Raw genomic sequence first — 19,130 nt, 5'->3', positions numbered from 1 at the left:
CTGATTGAAAAGGCAGTGAAGATATACTAGAAGAAACTACAGGGACAGACAACTCTAGCTCAACTGTTTAGTGATAATGAAAGGCCTGCCCTTGAGTGGGCTGTAGGAGAAAAGCATTTGTTTGGATGCTGCACGGTGAGCCTGACCTGGTGCTGAGACGGTTTGGTTTCTGGTATACAGTGAAGATGATTTTCAAGTGGAGCGACCAAGGGGCTTCTCTGGGCATGAGAATATTCTGAAATGGAATAAAGAGGCTATGGAGTTTCAAAATAAGACTTTCAGCCCTGCCTTTAATTTCCTTAATTGAAAATGTTTAGTTGCTAGCAAAGGGACTGAACACTGTTTTAGTTTCTGAAGAGAAGAATGCTTGAAAAAGAGACATGAGAGATGTAGGGAAACGAACCAACATTGCAGACAGTGCCGGCAAGGGGTGCTGCAGGGAAGAGTGCAGGGGACATCACAGAAGGGGGAGGGGGGCTGACTGGTGGTTTAGAAGGAGAGAGAGAGAGAGAGAGAGAGAGAGAGAGAGAGAGAGAGAGAGAGAGAGAGAGAAAGAGAGAGAGGCTTTAAATGAATGTTGTCCAGGAGGAAAGGCTATTAGGAGATTTATAAACATAAGGCCCCTTTTGAAGATGAATTCAAAATAATTGAGTGAAAAGGGAAAATATACTGTAAAATATTTATTTAATAAAAATAGTTTTATAGTCTATACAGATTGAATAAAAAGTGCAACAGATTATTTCCACTTCTGCATAAAAGTGCAAACAGTACAGCACATTGGGTTTTGCATTCCACAAACATGGCCACATAGTAGTACGTGAACATAGTCTTGATTTAGACAGGTAAGAAGGATCAGATTAAGTGCCACAAATAGTTAACTAAATTCCAAGTAAATATTGCTTTGGCAATGTGAACAATTTGATTGTATCATAATACATATTATTTTAAAAAACAAAATAAAATTTCTCAATCACGTTTCTTCTTGTTTCTGGGCAACCAACATCCTACAGAGCAACAAGAAACGGTGGGAGGAGGGAGACCAAAATGTAAGCTCGGACGTTAAATGTAAGGCTACTCTGACCTTAGCTCTCCCTCTCCTAAGTGTTCTCCTCTCCCGAGCTGCAAAGGAAGACCCACGGACCTGTGCTATCCTCATGTTTCCTATGCGGTTTGGTCTTCCCAGTGCTAGTACTTGACCCAGGGTCTTCCACGTATTCATTAAGCTGCAGTTTTGCAATCTCAGTATTAATAATACTGTTTAGCGACGTCGGTCTTAAAAAGTCAACACTCTCATTAAAGCACCTACCCGGATCTGTTGCACGACAAGACGACAGTTTCCATGCCTCACAAATATCAGCATACAGAACATCACTCTTTCAAGTAAGGAAGAAATGCTTTAACTCTCAAGATGATCTACCCTGAGGAACAAAAGCAGGTCTAAGGTCTATCCTAGTTCCAACCCCATTAAAATCATTAAAAAGAGGCTCAGTTTATAAAAAAGCCTGTGGAATAATCCAGTTCCTACTGACATCTTGATCTTGGCTAAGAAAGCCAAGATGATGAGAGGCATATGGGAATGATACTCAAAGAAAAAAGAGTTCATCTTGTTTTGGAAAGGAAAGGGGATGTAAATATAAAATGGGCTCTCTGTATCTCTAACCTACAAATGACCTTTTTAATTGCAATCGAGAGTCCTTCATACTGAAGTATTAAAGACAAACAAGCCTACCTGACTAGCCTTCCTCAGGTATCAGCAGGCTTTAAAATGTGCCTTTTCTAATGAAATGAGCTTCTCCGGGAAGCATATGAATAATGCACAAATGTACTTCTAAAGAAAGTTTCCAAAATGTACAATGGTCAGAATGGGAAGCACTAACATTCACACAATGAATTTTAAAAATAAAATTAGACAACACTCCTTAGAAGACAGAACATTAAACCTGAGCAGATATTGCCAGTAAGAAACGATTTCCATCTGCAGACATACACGTGCGCACAAATAACACTGAAATCAAAATGAGGCTGGATGGGGCGAGTGCTGACAGAACGCACGACTATCGTGACTTCTACCATCCTGCGGCTTGTGAAGCCCTGGTCCCACCAGGCTACAGGTCTGGGTGAATGACAAATGTGACAAAAAGCATCACACTCACATGCTAATCAAGGAAAGAGCAGACGTGCTGCTTCATTACTCGGTTTTCCAAAATCAAGTTTTGTGGGGTTTTTTGAATTAGAAGAAGTCATTCTTAAATTACTGCTCAAAAATAAGCCATGAAAAACAGCTTCAGTTCTGGCCTCCCTCAACAGTATTGCACTAACCCCAAGAGTACAAGGTGTTAGTTGAGTAGCTGCTTTGAAGGCATGAGATACACATTCATAAATAGTTATCTGAACCACAGAGAGTGTAAGTACATCCAAGCGGTTACTGTGCAGAGTCCTTGCTTGGAAGCAGCAGCATTCCGGGAGCACGTTAGGAAGTGGTTGCTTGAGGGCTGGAGTTGGGATCTTCCTGCTTTCTGCATTTCTTTACAATACTGACTATGCCATTAGCCAGGAAAACCACAGAGATGGCTGCAAAGTAACTCGCATAAATCAGGAACTGCAAGAGAGAAAAGCAGTCATTCATAAAATTATCACGAGATGGGTTGTACACAAACATACTCTACACAATGATTCCAGACTGGATAAAAGTAGCCATTTTGTAAGCATTTGCATACATGTTTTCTCAATGGGTCGTATGTTGAGATTCATAACACTTTTCAACCATAAGTATTTGGTATTTGGGTGAAGACCGGCTTTATAAAAAGGAGGAAGGGGACTTAAGAGCTCTGAGGTACCACGAAGCAGGGCATCTCAGTACCTTAGGTTTATAGAATGAGGGTTGGAGAGATGGTTCTGCAGCTAAGAGCATGGCTGCTCTTCCAGAGGGCCTGAGCTCAAGGTCCACCTCCCATGTGGTAATCACAAGCATCTGTAACTCTAGTTCTAGGGACAAAACATCTCACAGGTTGAGAAGGATCTCTAGGGCCTCACAAAAAGACAATGATCTCAACAACCTCCATAAAAAAGATCTCAGAATGGGGAGGCTGCAGAAGGAAGAGGAGGACGCGTAGGTTGGATCTGTTCAGAATGTTTCAATTTGTTTTCATAAAACAGGGCCCACTTCTGCCACCCAGATCTGGTAAACTTTTCAGTGTCATGAACACATCTTACCTGAGTAATAATGCACAAGCCAAGGCCCCTGGCATCTACCACAATCAGAGTGAGCAGAGCCTGTAGGGCCAGAGCAATGAAGGTGTTCACTCCAAACACAAGGGCGTACCGCTCCATGCTAAGGTTTGCAGCAATCTGAAAACTTTCAGAAGGAAAACAGTGACTGCAACGCCCTGACCTCCTCCTGAACTGTCTCACATTTATACTCCAAGCGTGAACACAACCCCTTCTCGATACTGCTAACTCCCTTTCTGAAATGTGAAACATGGTTTGCTGCTGCGTGATATAAGTCTTATGCAAACATATGCAAACAGTTGGATAAAAATATAAGAGAATAAACAAATCTTCCCTAAATACTGCCTGGGGGAAAACGTACAAAAACTACACCATGATGCCTCCTTTAAATAGAAAATTTAATTTTTTCAATTTGTAAAGAAATCCAAGTTTATCTTGCCCATGTTTCCTAATACTTCTGAGTTAAAATACATACGTTGCTATGGTGATGAGTACCATGTAGATGATTCTGAAGACAACATAGGATGCATAGCACACCCAAATGTTCTCCACGGTGTCCATGATGTACACTGCAGCAGCAATCAGGAGAGAACACAGGAATAACGTCACCTCTCCCCAAGTTGACCAAGATAGTTTTATATAACCAACCGCAAACACAGCACTTGCACCTACAAAACAAAAAAGGATTCAAGTTATTGACTAAAGAAACTCTATTTCAACACATTAAAAACTCACCTCAATTATTATTAAGACCTTTCAACCTGCAAATTAGGAAGCTCAAAAATATGGAGTTCCTTGAAACTTAAGCAGAGAAATGTTGAATGTGATGGCATAACATGTGGCCCCTGAGAGGAGACTGAATCAGCACATCTGGCAACCAGACAGAAGGCAGGACAGAGGCCCAGGGATACTGCTACGGAGTAAGTATTTGGCCTGAAGCACAGGTCAGAGTCACAGAAAATTACTGCAGCTGACTTGGCAACGTGGCTGGGTGAGTCATCTCTCCTTCAGACCAAGAAGCAATCTAGTATATGCAAAACGGCTTCTCTTCCCTTAAGTGATGTGATGATGGCGGTGTCAGCTCTAATATGGGAGTGCTTTCTGGGTGCCAGCCATAATCAGTAAGTGCTTAGAGCTGTTGTGTAGAATCTTCCAATAAGCTTATGAAGTAGGGCAGCAAATTAGAAAGGGACAATAGAATGTGTTATCAAGGACACACGCTTTGAAGCCACCATGCCTGAGTTCCAATCTGTAACTTCATAAATAAAGTATCAATAAATCAAATAAATCAATATATTTATTGATTTTAGGCAAATTATCGACATGTTCAAACTTTCCCATGTAAAATGGCAATAATAATTGTGACTACCTCACGACTTCTGGGATACAACTTATACACCTATTGTCTACAGAACAGTGTTCAGTACATCTTAACGCTCAAGAGACATTAGCTACTGTCATAAACTATAGTATGCTGCTACTCAAAATCTCAATAAACACGGGCAAGTAGAACTTGGATAAGAGAAGAAAACCATTTTGAAAATCAGTACATTCCATTTCTGAGAATGTGTCTGTCGGTCAAAGTCCCCTACCACTTGATTATATCCAAGTTTTCTCCTAATAAGAAAAATCGAAGCTCCAAACAAGCCATTCCTCTGGGCTCTTTCGGAGTTGGGAGGAGGGAATAAACCTGATCCCTGTGTCTTAACTACTTACCCAGCAAGGTTGAAACAGCCTCCACACCGCCATTGTAGATGACAGCATTCTGAGAAGGCATGACCTTCTCCCACAATCCCTGTGCATAGTTCACCACTTGGAAATAACCGCAGGTGGAGAGGGCCCACCACACGGACCAGCAGAGCAGAGGGCGGGAGGAGTAACACATCAGGAAGTCATTCCACAGGACTTTGAACACCCGCAGCCGGTCTGGCTTGGGCTCCTCCTGCACAGCAAATGGAAACAGAGCTGGAACACTGTGGTAGTGGACGCTGCAGGCCACTATACAAGCTCGGCTTTCTATCTCAGAGATTTTCGTCCTTTGTGAAAACCAAGTGCTAATTTTACTCAAGTAAAATGTATATATTTGAAAGGAACAACAGAATGGATTATCAAGAACAGAAGCCCTGAAGCTACTCTGAGTTGGGGGAAGTGAGCTTCACACTTGCTCGAATTGTGTGTGAGTGTGATCTGTGCAAGTTTGTATAAATTACTGATCTTGGATCCCAATCTTATCTCCATGAGAAGAGGGGAGATGAGATCCAGTCCCTGACTGTTCTATGCCCTGTTGAGAGATCACTTCTAGTGGAAATTTTTGTATGCTTTAACATGTATTTATGTTGAGATCTTTTGAGACCTGGCCTCACAATGTAACCCATGTTGACATGGAACCTGTCACCTTCCTGCCTCAGCCTTGAAGTGCTGTGACAATAGGTGTCTACCACCACACCCAGTTCAAATGCTGACGCTTCAGTCACCGATAAATAATAAAGCTCACGTTGGTATAGAAGAACTCTTGAAAGTGTAACTCAGTTTGCCAGTGGGCAATAAACTCTATTTAATAGGCAGTGACTTGAACTTAAAAAGTTAATAAAATAGGTAACAGAGTATTGTCCTGTAAAGTTTTAATTTTTGTTATACATACATACATACATACACACACACACATACACACATATAATACACGCATTTGTATGTGGTGGCTGCTATGAAAAAATGTTCTTTTCTATATATTTCTTAGAATCCAAAACCGTAAAACCCCATACTGGTCTATAAAAATTTTTTAACTGTAAGCAATGTTAGTATTTAAAGTATATACTTATATACCTACTATGTTAATATTTAAAGTATATAACTATTAGGTATGTTCAGGTTTGCCAAGGCCACCCTAACACATTTGAAACCAACCAGGAGAGGACATGTTTTTCCTACTACATGAGATCTAGCAAATGAAAAGATCTGTCAACCAACCCTCTGCTGACTCTCCAGTGCCACTTAACAAATTATGCCAGAATTAACACTTCAATACTTAATCCCTGGTCACTGTAACTAAAGATGGCGCCCTGAGTACTCAGAGGTGTGTCCATGACAGGCGGACCCCTGTTGGTATTGGAGGACTGAGGCGCCTTGAGACAGAATTTAAGCTGGTTCCTGGCCAGGCTTTTATAGGCTGCGCAGAAACCACTAGGTCGATTTTAGGTAGAATCGAGCTGTTCTCAGTAGTTCTGCTTCTTCATTCAGTCTACAAAACCTGTACTTCAGTTTTAGGTTCCCTAAGCATGACAGGAATGTTAATACGCTTATGGCCAAGCAACATTCCAGGAAAATTCAAACTGCTTCAATGTAGCTAGACTCAATCTTGTCCTTGTTTCTCATACCCTATAACCTGCCAGGAAAAACAACACACACACACACACACACACACACACACACACACACACACACACACACACACACACCACGTTTCATATTAAAAAAATTAAACTGGGGAGTTAACTAATCCTTCTAGTTGCACAGAATGGGTGGACTGCTTTAAATGCTGAACTTCTCTCTTCTAAGAAAGAGCTTGAAAATGTTATCTTGAATTTGTCTGCTATTCTCTTCTTATCATTCATTCCCTGCCCTTCTACAATATAACAACAAGGCATCATTTGAAGTGAATAACATGCATCGCTTCTAGCCCAGGAAAGAAAAATAATTCTGTATCTTTAAACACTTTGAGCTTCAAGTCAGAAGCTACGAGTGGTCATTTCGAACACTCACTAACAAACATTTTCTGAGTGCTTCCTTTGTATCTACCAAGCAGTAGGGATACAAAAATGGAGACACAGTCCCAAGACATTTCTGACAGATGCAGAATGCGATGCCAGCGTGACTTTGAGGAGCACGCAATCTGGGGAGGATGAATTGATTACCCAGTATATAAATCAGTTGCATCTTCATGAGTGGCCCGGTGGACTGGGTTTGCCTGTTCGTTTCACTACCGTTAGCCAATTTAACACACAGAACAGCAACTGCACATTTAAGGCTCAACTCACCGGTTCCTCCACCGGAGGCTCATCTAAATTTAGAGGGATTTTTGACTCAATGTCCTCCCATCCAGGAAGATGGTTAGATGCTGGGGTATCATTAGTGATGCCGCCATTTTGTACCTTGAGGCCATTCACTCCGTGACAGGAGGAAGGGATGTGGTGAAAGAAGAGGCTCTTCTGTGGCATAGGCAGAAACCAGGCCACAGCAAAGGCCACAGAAACGCAGGTGAGGGAGAGGACGTTCAAGCTGAACAGTGACCAGCCCACCACGGAGACAAGGATCTGCCCTAGGACAGAGCCCACTGTAAAGCCCACCAAGGTGGCACTTCTACAGTAACTTGTGACTTTCTGGTACATGCCCAGGTCGACCACAGTGTAGATATAGGAGTAGTAGGCGATTTCAGTGGCTGTGGCAATGCCATAGAAGAATTCCAAGAACTGAACAGCCAGCAGTCCTTGGGCATAGAGCAGCATGAACCATGTAACAATAAGGCTGAGTCCCTGCAGTAGAATGACAGGCTTGTAACGGAGGTAGTCTGTGGCAAGGAACACGGGGAAGAGTAGCAGCAGGTAAGAGTATGTCCACACTGGATAAATTTCATTGAAGACCTGGTAGGGAAAAAGTAAAAGCTCGTTAGTGATCCACAAACTCGACAAGTCATAAAAATGTATTCTTACAAAACAGCCTTCTAACCTTCCTTATCACCTGGAGAAACAATGGCTAATGTAAGTACAGGTAACTTGTGGAACAGCCTTTCCTATCCCCTCGTCACAATAAAATCCTTTCCATGCATCGAGGATCTTGCTATGTGGCCCGGGCTGAACTCAAAAGCACTAACTACATAGACGAAACTGGTCTGGGACGGTGGAACCTTCTATCTCAGCCTTCCAAGAGCTGCAATTACAAGTATTCGCTATCTCTTCCCCAGCACCTTTAAGGTTTCTGAGAGTTGGGTCCACCATTCATCTGTGTAACTTAACAGCCAGCATATCTGAAAGATACAAGGACCAATAAATGTTTTGGAAATTAGATCACTGCCAATTCTTATCTCTAACAGTTATTAGTATTATCATTATCATCATCATCATCGTTCCTTTTATAATTTCATACACAGGTACAAAGTGTTTAGATGATATCTGCTTCTACTCCCACTCCAAGTCTTTGAGATCATCACATCCACTTCATTATTACTCTCTTCTTTCCGGACTCCTCCTTTGTCTATAGCCCAGAGTCTAACTAGTGCTGCCTCTGTGCACATTGGTATGGGTCATCCACTGAAGCATGGGCAATGTATTATGGGTCAGCCCTCTATATCAGTGTGTAGTGAGACTGCTGGGCAGAAGAAAAGAGTGCATCTGTCTTAGGCCTTGATCAGACAGCTCTCGCTCGGCAGCTGGATTCAGGGGCAGCATCTGTGGCCTTCTTACTTCTTGGTATCATGACTTAAAGTCTAAGTGTTTGGTGTTTTATTTTTCTCTCCTAAATTAAAAAATAATGTATACAGTTGTACATATTTATGAGATACGGTGTATCTTGGTACATGTATACACTGCAATATGCAATTCAGGATATTTTGGTAATTATCATCTCAAACATTTATTATATCTTTGTAAAAGGCACACGAGGATCCTTGCTTTAACTCTCTTCATTTATATGACATGAGGTAACTGGAACTTACTGCTACTTCTTTCTTATGCACAATTTAAAATTGAGATTCCGTAAACATAATCCTCAAAATGCATTTTAAATGAGAAAGACTGCACTTGGAATTCCAGTTCCATTACTTCTGTACTTAGAGCTGCTCCTCAACTTAGAATGGCTAAGTGCCAATAAACTAGCTATCGGTTGAACATTAAAAACAAAAAACAAAAAACACGTATTTGAGGTTGGAGAAACAGTTCAGTTTGTAAAGTGCTTGCCATGTAAACAAGGGAACCTGAATTCAGGTCCCTGGTACTCATGTAAAAAGCTGTTATCTCAGTGAGGAAAAGACAGGAGGAATCCTGGGGCTTGCTGGCCAGTTAGCGAACATAGGCAATTTGGTGAGCTACAGATTCAGTGAGAGATTCTGTATCAGAAAAATAAAAGAGTGGCTCAGGAAGACATCCTATGTTTACCTCAGGCTAAGCGTATCATCCCCTCATTTCTGAAAGCATAAACACACATCACACACACACACTTCCTTTAAAAAGTATTTAGTATACATACCCCAAAGAACATCTCATTTAGCAGCACAGTACTCTAGAGTATCTGCTCTTTTCCTTCATGAATGAATGGCTGAAAGGGAGCCGTGACTCACTGACTGCCCAGCATTGCAACAGAATGTCATTGCTAGCAGAGGAAAAGGTCAAATCCAGATTGTGCCACATTCACTGAGTGCAGTGCTATCAGGATCATCGAGTAGAGCTGTAAACTGAAGAGCTATAAGGAGGAGCTTGTGGACAGTCCCCCTTCAAATCAATCTTCATCATCAGCACAAGAGGATAAAACCTGTACATAGGACTGTTTGATGCACGGATTAAATGTCTAACCAATCACTTACTTTTCCACAGCTCTGAAAACTAGAAGACTAAATTACAAAATGGTTCCTGGTCTATAGGAACTAGCACCAGTTCAGCTGTGAGTCTCATTCTCCTGATAACAATGATCACTGAAAACAGTTCCTTCTTTTGCAAGGAGCTCACTACCCAGCAATGTACTAAAGGTCACAGCGGTCAGTTTAGTGTGTGCTTTGTTGTTGCTCTGGGGTTTTGCGGTGAGGGGTCCTAGCGATGTGGTTGTGACAACTTGGTCTGGAACTTGGTACATACACCAGAGTGGCCTCAAAATCTGCATGATCATAGGAACTGTTGAAGGGATTATTTGTCAAAGTGTGCAAATTCTAACACATGAGAAACAAAGTGTCCTGTGTCTCCCCCCGCGTCCCCCAGCAAGGGACTCTTGAGAAGTGCTGAGGTGGGGCAAGAAGCCTTCCCTACAGATATTTTCAGTTGTGTTCCAATGAGCAGCCCTGTTCTCCCAGATATTACCGTCCTTCTGGTCTCTAAAGTCTGATGTCTCCGTGTGACTCGGCATGTTTCTGTGCCTTCATGGTCCCTTGCCATGTCTTTCTCTACCACAGAACCACTGGCCAATAAACCTTCCTTAAAAGGTATTCTTCACTGAAACTATGGTCTAGCTGCACGGCGAGTTCTTACTGGACCCAGCCACCTGCGACATGGAGAGAAGCAGAAGCTATATTTTAGATTAAGTTATCCAGACACAGAGAGACAAATGTTACATGGTGGCCAAAACAAGCCAATATAAATACTGGACAGAGATTATCTCGGGCTGCAAGCACAGTTGAGATAGTTGTTCCACTATGTTCTGGAATGGCTGTACTCAGACACAATTGGTTATGTATTTTATGAGTTTATGAAAAACTGGAGGGGAGTAGCTCAAGGGCTCCCAATATAAGGAGAGGATGGAGAGGTGAATGCTGCTTGTTCTGACTTGATCTCTGAATCCCTATGCATGTGCTGAAGTTAAACAAATGAATATATACAATATATACAATTACTACATTATTTACTAAAACGTCTTAAGATGTTCTCTATGGCTTCCTTCAGCACCGATCTTCCTGAGTTTTGCTCAACTGTTCAGTCTAGTAAAACTTTGTTTAGACATGTAACTTTCAGCAATAGCTGTCCTTAATTAATCACCAAAATTCCATAGCCTAAGTCCCACCCTTATCAATTTAAAGGGCGTGGTGGTGCATGCCTGTAGACTGAGGCAGGAGGACCATTAAGTAGTTCAAGGCCAGCTTGGTAACATAGTAAGACCTTGTTTCATAATAAATAAATAAATAAATAAATAAATAAATAAATAAATAACCCTCACAAGGTTAATGCTACACTAGCACAAACCCACAATTTGGATAATTGTAGATAAGGGAAAGTAATACTACCAGGCTTACATAGCAACTAGTGCGACAAAGGACGGGGCAGGTGGAACACGGGAGACCAGATGGGCTACCTTTAACTCCCTCTAATTAAGAGATTTATGTTTTCTCCTACAAGGAACATCAAACAAGGAAAAGAAAAGCAGAAACCTCCTCTCTCAGTGTCAGCACCACAGCAGAACATCTCCCACATACCATGCTGCAAACTCTACATCAGACAGACAGACAGACAGACAGACAGACACACACACACACACACACACACACACACACACACACACTATCCTAAGCAGAGATCACACATTTTAGTATTGGACCATACATACAAGAGTTGGTAAATATGCTAGATTTAGGATTGGCACATGAATGAAGCCTAGATGGACTAAAAGGGCAAAAGGAATCTGCAAGGCTTAGAGTACCAAGCAGATTATGTGGAATGGTTTTACAAGTCAAAGAAACACAGTAAACATCAAAAAGAACACATGCTACCAAGAAAAGAAAAAAATCTCTTTTAGAGATAAAGAGTTCTGTAGACTACAGCAACAAACACTTGTAATCACAGACAGGCTGAGGCAGGAGGATAACAAGTTTAGGGAATAATCTGGAGAACCATATTAAGAACATCCCTAAAAATGGTCAATGGAACTAAAGATGGCCCAGTGGTTAGGAGTACCGGCTGCTCTTCCGGAGGACTGGGGCTCAGTTCTCAGTACCTATGTCAGTTGGTTCATATTCACCCATAACTCTAGCTACAGGGGATCCAACATCTTCTTCTGGCCTTCACAGGCTCCCATATACACATGGCAAACACTCACAGTCATACATATAAATACAAGATTAAAAAACAAATAAAAGTCTGGAAACATAGCTCAGTAGTATAGCACTTCCATAGAATACAGGAGCTCTGGATTCAGTTTCTAACAAAATAAATAAATAAAATAAATAACTCGCTCTTATTAATGTTTGGCTTTCAACAATTGGGACATAGTCCAATCAGAACTTGCCTCAATCTTTTAAAGTGGTAAAATTCTGTAAGACAATCTTTAGAGTGGAAATGGAGAGAAGAAATGGACCTCAGATCTTAGGCACTCAGCGCCATTTAAGATGACACTTAAATTTAAGGCACTTCTGACAGGGGAAAATACAAGCTTCAGTACAAATGTCACTGACTAACACCTGGGATTTACTTTGCTTAAAGATCATGCAATGTTTTATTTAAGTGACCATTGCTGGAAGCAAGCACTCATTCATGGAGGACAACAGTGGTTCTATTTCAGTTACTAGGTTTTTGTTCTTGTTTTGTCTTTAGTGTAGATTCTCAACCTGGAAAGAAGGGCTACACTGGCATTTTAGCAAAGACTCCAAGGTCCCACATCCCAGATCGCTAGATTTCTCTTCAAATCCCCTTGCCTTGACCTCTTGGCACTAAGAGAAGCATCCTCGTGTTGTCATCCGATGGACAAGTATTTGCTGGGCCCAGCACCCTGCTGTATTCCTCTGTATGAAAGGTCTGCTGAGAACGTAGAGCAGCACATAGCGGCTCTCCAGGTCCCCTGACAGAATTTATCAACTTTCAAGTATCAACACCAAGAGCGCCTTTCTCCTCATGTGCTTCTTCAGGCAGGCTGTACAAATCACAGAGCCGTTTGTATATAAACTTAATCTGCTCACATGCTGAGTCATGTCTGCCTCAGTGTCTACACCTCAGGGGTTGTGCTGGGGTCTCCATAATCGCACTTTCTTATAACCACATAGTAATTTTCTTCTTGGAAAACCACCCTGATCAGAAGCCTTTATCTTTTTTACTGTTGGCTTTCACCGGGACCAAAAACACATGCGGATAATAAAGAGCTGTGAAATGATCCACAAGACGAGGAAACATGATGTAACAGCCAGGCAGAAGTTGGCTGCACTTGCTAAATGTCAAAGAATCTGGGAGTCCACCCTGACTCTCAATTCCTTCCCAGGTGACCTTGGATAAAGGCACAAGACAGCGACAAACTGGACTCTGAGTAATTATATCCTGCCAGTCTGAAACGAGTCTGGTAGTGCCAACTCTTGCTCTGACCTGGTATGCTGAGTTATTGAGTTAGTGCTCCTCAAAAGAGATGACTGGCGACATCAGGAAGGTTTCAATGGGAGTACTATTTTGCACCAACTTGGGCCGGGAAGCAGCGCGGTAAGGAAAGAAAAGGTGTATAGGGAAAAGGTAGCAATTATCCAGCAACCACTCAGCTGACAGTAGGGAAAAGAAGTCAGATCTGAGTTTTCACCCCTTTTTGGTACTCAAGAAAAGGGTACAGGAGCAGCGCTGGTTTGATTTCTTTCTCAATCTACATATTCCTCTCACAAAACCAAGTGCTGGGATAGTGTGCTTTAATAAGAGAAGGCAGGCACATTTCTGAAGTATGCACACTTCTGAGGTGCTATGCGTACAAGTTTATCTCTTGAGTAAATGACTGCGCAGAAGTTCTTGGTCATGGCTCATGTAAATCACAGCCCTCCGAAACTCCACCTGTACGGAAGGGACCAAACCTACCGGTGAAGCAATTCACAACACGAGAAAAGAAAGCTAAGTGCCAATTATATGGCACCGTCTGTTTTCATCCCAGAGAGGGGCTTCAGAGGGGGCAGGAAATCTTAGGACACACCCTCACCTAATAAAACAAGCCAAGATGAGAGGGCGTATCACTGTCCTGTACTGTCCTTATGTGATTGAAAGTATCTTGTCAGAGGTAGTAAACAAAGTCAAGGAGAGGAAGAAAAGGGGATCCTCTCACAAAAGCAGTGCCAGTTAACATCCATCCATCCATCCATACATACATACATACATAAATACACACACATGTATATATTCTATTGAAAGTAGAGTTTACTGTTTTCTTTATCCACTCACTGTCCCCAGTGCCCAGCAGCTTCCGCAGGACTTGTCCAAGCAGAACCGGGTTATGCCACCACCCAGCACTGTCCACATACGGCCTGAAGCACACATGCACGTGGGCTGCAGCCCTTCTTGCTAAGTCCCACACGGAACGTGCCAGTAACGCAAAGAATAAGGCCACTTTTCCAAGCGAGCAGAAATCCGATCAGCTATCTGCGTAGCCCGCACCGGGGCTCGGCCGGAGGCCCTCGGCAAACACCTGCCGCGCTCGGCCTCCCCGCCTGCCGCGCCTGCCTACCTGTCTCTCGGTCAAGTTCTTGTCCGGCCCCAGCAGGTAGGGAGTGAGGAACGGCTCTGACGGCCGGAGGTTTGCGAAGAAACCGTAGGCGCAGAGCAGCGCGGTCGGCAGGAACCAGCACTCGCGAGGGACGCGGGCAGTACGTAGGAGCATCCTGGCCGCCGCCGCCGCAGCTCGTCGGGACACCCGGGCCGGTACGTCCATCCTGGGCGTGAGGGGCTGGACGCCAACACGGCCCCCTCCTCCTTCTCGGCCAACGGGAGGGCGCCCGAGCCGCGGCCCCGCGCGGGCACCTGTAAGCGTGCGCGACGCCGCCTCGCGCCAGGGTCAAGGTGCTTGGAGTCCCAGCCGACAGCCGCCAGCCGCCAGCCGCCAAAGCTCGCCCGCCGAACGCCCTTCCCTAGGTCCGCCTCCGGGCCTGGCCCGCCACCCCGCCTGGCCCCGCCCCACGCCCTCATGGCCCCGCCCCCACATCTCGCCCACCCACCGCGGGTCGCTCACGAGCCACGCCCCCGGGGACCGCCCTCCTCGCTAACGCCTCGGGACCGCAGCCAAGCCAACCTCTCTGCTTCCCCATTGGCCAGTGACTCAAAAGACTAGAAAGGCCGCTGTGGCTGTGCCCGGGGGCTCTGACCTGAGAGGTTCTGGGACACACACACATACACACACACACACACACGCACACACACACAGATCCTACGTTCCTGCACACACTCTGCTTCAGTCGGATCGGTCACCCGGCATTTTCCGATCACGCGTCAAGAACGCTCCCTAGAGCGGGATCCCCGGATGTGTGCTTCGTCACAGCGAGCCTGCTCAGTCTTAATCTGTCAACCCTCTGATGTCAAGTTGGTCCTCTGCCCCGACACCTGGTGACACAGGCTTGCAAACCTTTAACCTTGAGGCAGGAGAATGCAATCCCTGGCCTCCAAGAGCTTTTTGTTGTTGTTGTTGGGTTTGGTTTGGTTTGGTTTGGTTTTGGTTTTTTAACATTGTATTCAGCTGCAGTAGAAAGACGCAAGCCGGGCGGGAGAGATGAACTTTAGGGCCTCTTACTATAGACAGAAAATGAGGATGACAGAGTTAATCAGCAAAAGGCTTCTGCTTTATTTCGTCACTTTTTGTTGGCAGGATACAAAGAGCAATTAACTGCAATATATCCTATGGAAAAGAAATCTCCCTAAAAGCCAAGGTCCTAAAATAGGCTCAAGGTTCCAGGAAGTTCGCGGCTCACGGAAAAACCCCCGAGGGTGTAAAAGTAAAAGCAACTAACCCCACCCCACACTGGGAGGTTACTTGATTTATCTCCCACCTAACCATTTGAAGAAAAGTATCTTAACTGTCTATCCATACAGGCTTCTCAGCCCGTTATTCCCCAAGGAAGCCCTGCACTCCCCCTTCCCCACTCTTGGCTACAAAATCTGGCTCCGACCATGCACTGCTAGCTCTCCAGGACCTCTGGTCACAGCGACTCCCGGCTTGAGATTCGCTTCTCAGACTGCTAGTCTGCTGTTGTTAGTGAAAGTGATCTGAATTTTCATTCTTTAATTCCACCTGGGTCACTGTGTCTCCCAGGAGGAGGTTCAGGAGGAGGACCAAGTAGACACCCGAGGGCTGGCAGGTAGGACTGAGGAGACTCACTGTACAGAAGCTCACATCCCAGGTTCCTGTTGAGCGATCCTGACATTTAATCGGTTCAAAGAAAGAACAGAAAATCCGTAATCACTAAAGCAGCCATGAACATTTCTTCACTAAAACAGAAAACGAGGCAACAAGACCTTAGTTTCTTTCTTTCTTTCTTCCTTTCTTCCTTTCTTCTTCCTTTCTTCCTTTCTTTCTTCCTTTCTTCTTCCCTTCTTCCTTTCTTCTTCCCTTCTTCCTTTCTTTCTTTCTTCCTTTCTTCCCTTCTTCCTTTCTTCTTCCCTTCTTCCTTTCTTCTTCCTTCCTTTCTTCTTCCTTTCTTCTTCCTTTCTTCCTTTCTTCCTTTCTTCCTTTCTTCCTCCTTTCTTCTTCCTTTCTTCTTCCTTTCTTCTTCCTTTCTTCCTTTCTTCCTCCTTCCTTCCTTTCTTCTTCCTTCCTTCCTTTCTTCTTCCTTCCTTCCTTTCTTCTTCCTTCCTTCCTTTTTAAGATTTATTTATTTGTTATATGTAAGTACTCTGTAGTTGTCTTCAGACACAACAGAAGAGGGCATCAGATCTCGTTGTAGATGGTTGTGAGCCACCATGTGGTTGCTGGGATTTGAACTCGGGACCTCTGGAAGAGCAATCAGATCTCTTAACCACTGAGCCATCTCATCAGCTCAAAAGTGCAGTGGGTTTCATGAGCTAACACTCCTGTGATTTGCAACATTTTATAACAAAAATGAAATTATCTAGCTAGCCTAATCACAGAGGCCCTTTGTAAACAGAGGGTTTTCTTTCCATGGTAGCAGAAAAAAGAACCCAGATTTATTTGAAGGGTGAAGGTTTATTTGCTGTCTATGAACCAAGAAGACATGAGAGCGGCCTGTGACAGAGGAGTGTGGCTCCTGGCTGACAGCAAGGAAGCTGGGACCTCGTCCTATGATAACGTGGAGCTGAATTCTTCTAAAACTCTAAATAGTAGCACACACCTGTAATCCAGCACGTGGTAAGCGGAATTGGAAGGACTTCAAGTTTACAGCTAACATGAGTAACGTAGTGAGAGCCTGCCTCACAAAACTACTGCTACCACCACCACACGGCACCTCAGAGCTTGGAGTGGAGTCTTCCTCAGAGACTCCAGAGAAAAGTCTGGCCAACGTCTCGGATTTGGCCTATGAAACCCCATACAGAGATCCTACATACCTAAGCCCATCTGGTTTTACTCAACTGTAAGCTAAGCTGTTGTAATTGTTTTCAGATGGTAAATTTTGTGAACGTGCAACAATAGGAAACTATTGTAGAACTGATATGTTTGTATGTATGTATGTATGTATGTATGTATGTATGTATGTATGCTCTCATCCATGTATTAACCACGCCCAACCCCATCTGGCTTCTGAAATGAGATGAAAGTAGACATATTTGGACAGTATGGTCAGAATATAAATTTTTAAATTGAGGAAATAGTCACACAGTGCAAAATAAGCAATGTTGGAACAGACAGCTCAGTGGCTTAGTACATTCCCAATACCTTGGAAACATCACTCCTTCCTAGAAATAAGAGATGTTCTCAGGCTGGAGAGATGGCTCAGTAGTTACGAGCACTGACTGCTCTTCCAGAGGTCCTGAGTTCAAATCCCAGCAACCACATGGTGGCTCACAACCATCTGTAATGAGATCTGATGCCCTCTTCTGGTGTGTCTGAAGACAGCTACAGTGTACTTACGACAAATAAATAAATAATAAATAAAACCATTTTTAAAAAGTGAGATGTTCTCAACCCTATTAAGCAAATTCACACTTAAGAAGCTATTAGCCCCCACTGATCCCTTACCTGGTGCCTGGAAATAACTAATATACCCTTTCTGTCTAAGACTGTATCTACATGAAAGTTTCATACATGTGACCTTTCACCTCTGGCTTCTTTCACTTAGCATAAGGACTTTATATTTCAATTATACTGTAATGTAAGTGCACACTTTCTGTATTATTGCTGAACCCTGAGCCGCATTTATACATTCGTCAGTTAATGGGCGTCTGGTGTGTTTACACTTTTTGGCTGTTGTGGATCATAAAATTTTGTGTGTAAGTGTTTGAATGTATGTTTCCAAGGAGAGGGATTGCTGCATCACTTGGGAATTCTGTTTTGACTGAGGAACTGCCAAACTGTTTCCCATAGAACAGTTTGTACCGTTTTGCTTTATTCAAGCAGTATACAAAGTTTCCAATTTTTCTACATCCTCATCCTGATGTGCTTTCTGAGGGGTAGCCTACCTAGTAAGTGTGATGTGTTATCTCATGAGTTTGGCTTTTTAACCTTCCTAGAAACTGATCGTGTCGAGCATATTTTCATGCAAGCAGTGGCTCTCTGTCTACCTTTATTGGAGAAATGTCCAGTCAGGTTCTTTGTCCCTTAAATTGCTTTCTTTTCCTGTTAAATTAATAAGAGCTTTTTATATATTCTGCATACTATGTTCTCCCATGAAGTTTGGATACATAGGATATCAAGAGATTTTTCTCTCACTCATATGTAGAAATATATGTTGAGAAGTAGAATTTTTTGTAATCGTTTTAAGAATTCTTTGAGAACTTCCTACAATATATTTTGAACCTTTTTCAACACCCTGTACTTCGTCTCCTCCCATTACAGTCCTCTCAGCCCTCCCATTTCTCCCCACCCACCCCTGAGATTACTTCCAAATTCTTCCCTTGCTGGCAGGAACACAGGCAGAGAATGTTGAAGGACAAGAGGGATCTGGTTTTTAGTTTCTCTTGTAGGTGGGAAACAGTGGTTCTCAGAGCGCAATGGTTTTGCCCCACAGGAGACGTTTGTCATTCTCTGGAGATAGGTGTGTATTGTCATGATTAAAGGGTAGGTGCTCCTAACTCCTACTTAGCAAAGCCAGGGAGTCTGCTAAATACTCTACAGTCTCCAAGGCAGTCCTTACAACAGTTACCTAGTCCAGGTTTCCTACTGAGGATGAGGCAGCAGATGAAAAGTTGAGAAATATTGGTATGCAGATTTGAAAATGGAGCTAGGAGGTTGCTTTTCTAGCATGTGAGAGACTCTAAATTAGATACCCAGTATTACAAAATAATGATATCATCTTTCTGTGTGTTTGTAGCTATGTG

General features: G+C 43.3%; 1 protein-coding gene across 3 annotated transcripts; it reads right to left on the bottom strand.

Annotated features, from left to right (window-relative positions):
• Nucleotides 1-665: 665 nt before the first annotated feature.
• Nucleotides 666-14,800, bottom strand: Slc19a2 (solute carrier family 19 member 2). 3 transcript variants are annotated; one of them, XM_032914875.1, is made up of 7 exons: nucleotides 14,377-14,468; nucleotides 10,287-10,467; nucleotides 7,263-7,865; nucleotides 4,945-5,170; nucleotides 3,704-3,896; nucleotides 3,214-3,355; nucleotides 2,332-2,599 (listed from the first exon to the last, which is right to left on the bottom strand). In XM_032914875.1, exons 2-7 carry the CDS (start codon nucleotides 10,359-10,361, stop codon nucleotides 2,471-2,473), a joined length of 1,368 nt encoding a protein of 455 aa, XP_032770766.1. In that variant the 5' UTR covers nucleotides 10,362-10,467; nucleotides 14,377-14,468; the 3' UTR covers nucleotides 2,332-2,470. The 3 variants fall into 3 exon arrangements, with proteins under 3 accessions (XP_032770765.1, XP_032770766.1, XP_032770767.1); XM_032914874.1 differs by lacking the exon at nucleotides 10,287-10,467 and having other exon boundaries at nucleotides 666-2,599; nucleotides 14,377-14,800; XM_032914876.1 differs by lacking the exons at nucleotides 10,287-10,467; nucleotides 14,377-14,468 and adding an exon at nucleotides 9,466-10,170.
• Nucleotides 14,801-19,130: the final 4,330 nt, after the last annotated feature.

The sequence above is a fragment of the Rattus rattus genome, chromosome 10 (genome assembly GCF_011064425.1).
Source record: "Rattus rattus isolate New Zealand chromosome 10, Rrattus_CSIRO_v1, whole genome shotgun sequence".
In the NCBI taxonomy this organism is placed as follows: domain Eukaryota; kingdom Metazoa; phylum Chordata; class Mammalia; order Rodentia; family Muridae; genus Rattus; species Rattus rattus.
The sequence above is the reverse complement of the archived record's forward strand: the minus strand, read 5'-3'. Positions and strand labels throughout refer to the sequence as shown.

What these genes read in the sequence shown, in the direction of transcription:
- Slc19a2 (XM_032914874.1), bottom strand. Translation starts at nt 14,580, where the DNA reads ATGGACGTACCGGCCCGGGTGTCCCGACGAGCTGCGGCGGCGGCGGCC. An exon ending in AGCCTCCGGTGGAGGAACCG is followed by an intron (nt 5,171 to 7,262) that starts GTGAGTTGAGCC and finishes TTTGCTGTGCAG; the next exon opens with GAGGAGCCCAAGCCAGACCG. An exon ending in GTACTCATCACCATAGCAAC is followed by an intron (nt 3,356 to 3,703) that starts GTATGTATTTTA and finishes TCCTTCTGAAAG; the next exon opens with TTTTCAGATTGCTGCAAACC.